This window comes from Pterocles gutturalis, unplaced genomic scaffold (genome assembly GCF_000699245.1).
Source record: "Pterocles gutturalis isolate BGI_N339 unplaced genomic scaffold, ASM69924v1 scaffold12426, whole genome shotgun sequence".
Taxonomy (NCBI): domain Eukaryota; kingdom Metazoa; phylum Chordata; class Aves; order Pterocliformes; family Pteroclidae; genus Pterocles; species Pterocles gutturalis.
In genome coordinates, this window is record NW_010100530.1 from 11,012 (window position 1) to 16,969 (window position 5,958).

General features: G+C 51.4%; 1 protein-coding gene across 1 annotated transcript in view; it reads left to right on the forward strand.

Annotated features, from left to right (window-relative positions):
• Positions 1–1,196: 1,196 nt before the first annotated feature.
• The window catches only part of LOC104466689 (mitochondrial glutamate carrier 1), a 13,595-nt gene continuing 8,833 nt past the window's right edge, over positions 1,197–5,958 (forward strand). The window contains exon 1 of the mRNA XM_010080213.1: positions 1,197–1,216. Coding sequence (XP_010078515.1) covers positions 1,197–1,216 — 20 coding nt within the window. The remainder of the gene's footprint in view (positions 1,217–5,958) is intronic.

Consider the following 5,958-nt stretch of genomic DNA (forward strand, 5'->3'; position numbering starts at 1 on the left):
AGAGGGCAGATTTAGATGAGATCTGAGGAAGAAATGTTTTCCTGTGCAGGGGGTGAGGCAGTGGCCCAGGTTGCCCAGAGAAGCTGTGGATGCCCCATCCCTGGAGGGGTTCAAGGCCAGGCTGGATGAGGCTTTGGGCAACCTGGGCTAGTGGGAGGTGTCCCTGCCCATGGCAGGGGGGGGAACTGGATGATCTCTAAGGCACCTTCCAATGCAAACCATGCTGTGATTCTATAACTCCTCTGCTTCTGGCTTGCCACTCAGGTGAGGGAGGAGAGCGGCCAAGTGCTGCTGAGATGCCTGATGGAAGCATGGGGCACCTGATTCCCAGGCTGGAGGTGGGGAGGAGACAAGGACAAAGCTGACGGTTGTGGCCACTTGTGAAATTCTCTCCAATGTCCAGATTTCTTTGTGTGGTGACTTCTGACAGATCTCGTCTTAGAGGGAACCTTTTCCTGCATGAAGCTTCAGTGCTCTGCCAGTAGCAATCCAAAGGACAAAGTCACATCAATGTCTCGGGGAGGGAGAGGCACTAATTAAAGAATGATGTTGGCACAAGACCAAGCATGGGCTGTCCATGTGGGCTGGGAAATAGAGGAAGGACTGTAACTGCTGGAGGAGCAGGGTTTTGAATACTGTCCTTTAGAAAAAAGCATGTGTGTGTTGGAGGGAAGTGCTGAACGGGACTTGCGACGGCACACGACTGTCTGGGGGTGGCTGGGTGGACCTGCAGAGGGTTGGAGGTCCCCATGGTCCAGTGTGAGATGCTCCCTGGAGTTTGAGAGAGCGTGATGGGTGCTAGTGGCCTGGCTTCTGGGCAGAGCTCGTGCACTGCATGGCTGCTGCCTTTCCTCATGTGCTGCTGGAGCCTGACGACTCTGGCAGCTCTTCCCTCCATCCCTGCTTGTATATTTATATACACATGCATTTATAAGGCTCCCTCTAGAGCTCAGTCTCCTCTCTGAGGAGACCAGGTGCTCCCTTAAGGCACTTGTTCCCCAACTGGCCTCACCCTGCAGCCTGCCCAGCAGGACCTGAGCTTCAGGAGGAGTGCAAGGGTCTCAACTTTGTCTCTCTGGTGTCTTTCTCTCCTTTCCCAGGAAGAAACTGAAGCGAAAAAGAAGTGATTGAAAAACAAGTTAAGGAACCGTTTGAAGAAGCAGATTCACTTCTTAACAAGATCAAGTTTGGATTAAATGGCTGATAAACAGATCAGGTAACTTTTTTAAACTTTTGAGTTGTTGGTTGTGCTTTAGATTTGTCTTTTAAAGTCTTTCAAATTTAATCCCTTTTGTGATATAGGACATTGGGGGATATCACCTGATCATCTCTTCTGGCCTTATACGGTTCTGATTCCTTCTCTGCTGCTTTCTTATCTGCTATTTTTCAGCCTTCTCTTATTTTCTGTTTTTGCAATGTTGTCACATCTCTGCTTTCTTCATTTCTCTTTTCTCCTTGCCTTTTTCTTTCTGCCTTCTGCTTTTTAGCACGCACGAGTCTGTTCCTTTTTGTATCCTCTTTCAGAGGTCAGCTTGACTTACTGACTTCAGCCTGTTGACATGGAGGGAGCAAAGACAGCTCCTTGAGCAGCTGAGGATGCAGGGCTTGTCGTTACAAAGTCCATGTAGGTGCAGCCTTATGCCCTTCTTCTAAAGCCAGGCAGTGCTTGAGTGATTGCAGGAACATGAAGTACCAACAATCATTAGTGATGCTTAAGTGCACAGCAGGAACTTAAGAGCATTGGTCCTGGCATATGTGAAGGCTGGATTTTAGTTCTCCCTGGAAATTAATTGGGATATGTTTTCTGGAAAGATACAGTTGTACCCTTAGCTTCCTTAGAGCTGTGTCAGATGGATCTCCACAGTCCTGCATGTGGATTTAACTTTCTGCTGCTTGTGAAGTTGCCCTGGATAGATGACTCCAACATGCTTTGGGATTCCTGTGAGTTTTTTGTGTTCTTCTAACATCTTACTTTTCCAGGTGGCCAGCTCAGGACAGGAGGGGTCAGTGGGTGAATGAAGCCTGGTGACAGAGGGCCAGGACTTGGCAATCCCTGAACACTACAGGCAAGAGGACTGCCCCTTCTGAGCATTTGCCGTGATATAGGATATCTTCCTGCATGCCTGCCTTCTGCAAGTGAAAACAGTCTCGAGCTGTGCTGATAACAAGACAGCAGTGTGGAGTGTGTATGTGCCTAGATTTGCCTGTTATCAGTTTCCTAATTTGGAGAGCACTTGGCACTCTTCTCTTACACCCGTGAAGGGCGCGCTGAGATTCAGCTCCATGGAGCCTGATGGGTGTGTGTCCCTGATAGCCTCAGCAGGTCAAAAGGACTGAATGTCCACAGCCGTTTGAAGCTTGGGATTTTGAAGGAAGGGGAGATGAATCCTCCAAGATCTCCCCCAGCCCCTCTGATGTGCTCTTGGTAGTGTGAACAGAGCTTGCTGGCTACAGGGACTACTTCAAAGGGCCGAGGAGGAGCACTAGGAGAACTGGGATGCCTTTCTATCTTCTCTCACATTACACTGAGCAAATGGCTTTATTTGTATGCTAGCCTCTGTTGTCTCTGTGTCACTAAGCCCTGCACACCTCTGTAGTGAGGGGCAGTAGCTGTGCAGAAGCTAAATAGGACAGAGACCAGGCACAGTGGGTTCTCAGCCCATGAGAGCCCATGAGGGTAGAGAGCACTGAGGGGAAAAGTAGGATGACTTAGTCACAAGGGAAGGAGCTTTTGATTCAGGTGCAGTGCCTCTCTCTTGGGCACGTACTGGTTGTGGCTTGCAGTCTGTGCCCTGAATCCCTCGCCTCTCCCGCTTAGGTCATCTCTCCCGTCTGTGTGACCCCAAGTCTGCCACGGTCACAGGCAGCCAAGCCAAGGACATCAGCAAAACACAGCCGGAGTGCCTCCAGCGGGTGTCTGCAGACAGGGAAGTGTGCATGGGACGTGAATATGGAGGATCCTCCTGCACCCCTCCTGGGAAACCCGCGTGCTGGATTTCCTCTCTGAAATGCCTGTACACCAATGCACACAGCATGGGGAACAAACGGAGAATTAGAGATCTGTGTGTGGTCGCATCTCGTCGCAATGACGGAGATGTGGTGGGATAGCTCGTGTGACGAGTGCTGACAGGGATGGGTGTGCAGTTTAGAAAAGACAGGCCAGGAAGGCACCGTGGTGGAGTCGCTCTTTATGTGAGAGAGCAGCTGGCGTGTATTGAGCCCCTGCCTGGGGGTGGGTAAAGATTAAAGGGCAGGCTAATACGGGTGACGCTGTTGTGGGTGTTTGCCACAGTCTGCCGGAGGAGGAGTAAGTCAAGGAGGCCTTCTGCAGACAGCTGGAAGCAGCCTCGTGATCCCAGGGCTTGGTTCTCATGGGGGACTACAACACCCCCATATCTGCTGGAAAGACAATGCAGCCAGGCACAGACAGTCCAGGAGGTTCCTGCAGAACACCAATGATAACTTTGTGACATGGGTGATGGAGGAGACAACGAGGAGAGGTGTGCTGTTTGACCTTGTGCTAACAAACCAAGAAGGCCTGGTTGGAGATGTGGAGGCTGGGGGCAGCCTTGGCTGCAGTGACCGTGAGATGGTGGAATTCAGGATCCTGTGAGGAAGAAGCAGGGCAAAGTAGGATGCAACCCTGGGATTGGATGAGTGGACGATGAGGTGGATTGAGAACTGGCTGAATGGCAGAGTTCAGAGGGTTGTGATCAGCAGCACAGCGTCTAGTTGGAGGCTGGTAGCTAGTGGTGTCCCCCAGAGGTCAATACTGGGTCCAATATTGTTCAACTTACTCATCGGTGACCTGGATGAGGAGACAGAGTGCACCCTCAGCAAGTTTGCCGATGATACAAAACTGGGAGGAGTGGCTGATGCACCAGAAGGTTGTGCTGCCATTCAGAGAGACCTGGACAAAGCTGGGTGGAGAGGAACCTCATAAATTGAGTGACATCGCACTACTGGAGAGAGTCCAGGGAGGGCTACGGAGATGATTTAGGGGACTGGAACCTCTCTCTTATGAGGAAAGCCTGAGAGAGGTGGGATTGTTTAGCCTGGAGAAGACTGAGAGAATCTAGTCAATGTATACAAATATCTAAAGAGGATGGAGACAGACTATTTTCAGTGGGGCCCAGCAACAGGACAAGAGTCAATGGGCACAAACTGAAATGCTGGAAGTTTCATCTGAATAGGAGGAAAAATTACTTTACAGTGAGGGTGACAGAGCTCTGGAACAGGCTGCCCAGAGAGGTTGTGGAGTCTCCTTCTCTGGAGATACTCAAAACCTGCCTGGACATGATCCTGTGCAGCATGCTGTGGGTGACTCTGCTTGAGCAGGGGGTTGACCTGGATGATCTCCAGAGGTCCCTTCCAACCTCAGCTATTCTGTGACTCTGTTTAAGCCTGGAGGATCTACCAAACCCCTCTTCCCTTGCAGCGTTCATCTGTCATCCCTTAGCAAAACAAGATTGATACCAAAAGACTAAAATCCACAGCAGTGGTTTGCTGCAAGGTGAGATGAAGGGAATTGCGTTTCTGCAGCGGCACACGTGGAACTTGATCTCAGTGTCTCGCCTGCTTCCGCCGCACAGTCGTTCTTCACTAGCCTCTCTCCTCTGCGCGTGGGGGAATCGGGATTTGGGTGTGATGGGGGTGTTGAACAAGTGTTTCTCACCCACAGAGGGGGAAACTATCTGCAGGCCACGTTGCCCAAAATTTGTCTTGCCTGGGCATATCAGACTGTTCCCCTTTATTGCAGGAGTCTGTACTGAAATTGGGGAATCTCCTGCACGTACGGTGCCAGGAGGCAAGATGTTTGCCACGTGTCTGTGTCTCACTCCCGCCTGACATAAACCCTGTGATGATTTCACTGTTGGAATGGGTTGAGAGAGGCAAGTGTCTGCCTGCCCTGGGCGTTTCAGGGACACTTGAGAAGCAATGGCAGTGCTGAGACTGGAAAGGGGCATGTACTGGTTGTGGCTTGCAGTCTGTGACCTGCCAGCGGTGACTTGGGAGCTGAGTCTGGGCAGGCTGATGTGATCCTGGCTTGAAACACTCCTTCCCAGAGGTGCCTCCATCTTGACACACTTTTATCTGCTCTCTAACGTTCTCTTCCAGTGTGACTATGGGTTAAATAAGGAGAGAGCCATGATGTGAAGCTTAGTGTTTGAAGTTTTCCATGTCCTGAGAACAAGTTCAGCGTAGGAGTGTTTGGGCAAATCTCTTCCCTTCTCAGACTGTGGTGCAAAGACCCCCAAGGCAGCAAAGTCTCGGGCTGGTAAGATCTTGCAGCCTGGTCTGCGTTGAGCTCACGCACCGATTTGGGCCTGCCTTTCTAACACGCTGGGCTTGATTTCATCTTGATCAGCACCGGCTTGTTTGGGGATGCGGGCTGAGCTCAGGTCTGCCTGCCTGTCCTTGGCACCTCTTTTTCCAGCTGCGCCAGCTTGGGGGCTGCGTACATGTGTTGTACCGGTGCGGGCGTTGAGGAGGAAGGAGCTCTGGCTGCAGGAGAGCAAAAGCTGACAGGAGTTTCTTGGAGTATCAAGGTCATGCTTAGCACTCATGCACAAAGACTTTTATTTTTTTTCTACCCTTCTTTTATCTGCTTTCCTCAGGGACACCTCAAGTTGAAACCCTGAGTCTCCACGTCCTGCCTTTCACTCAAGCCTGGAGCTGCGAGGCAGCTCTTCCAGCACAGCCACTTCTTAATCCTCTCTGCGATTGCCGCTCCATGCAGAGTGCTCTGCAGTGCTGTGGGGGGGACGTGTTTGCAGAGCTTCACGCCCCATGCCATGGCAGCCTCACCGCTTTTCCTTCCATTCCGTGCCCTGACCTGGAGCATCATGTCACTGTCATGCGAGGCAGCCTGCCTGTTACCCCTGTGGGAGGACTTGGCCTGACCAGCTCACCCTGCTGCAGTCTAGGACTGTTGTCAGCTTAATACCCGACACCTCC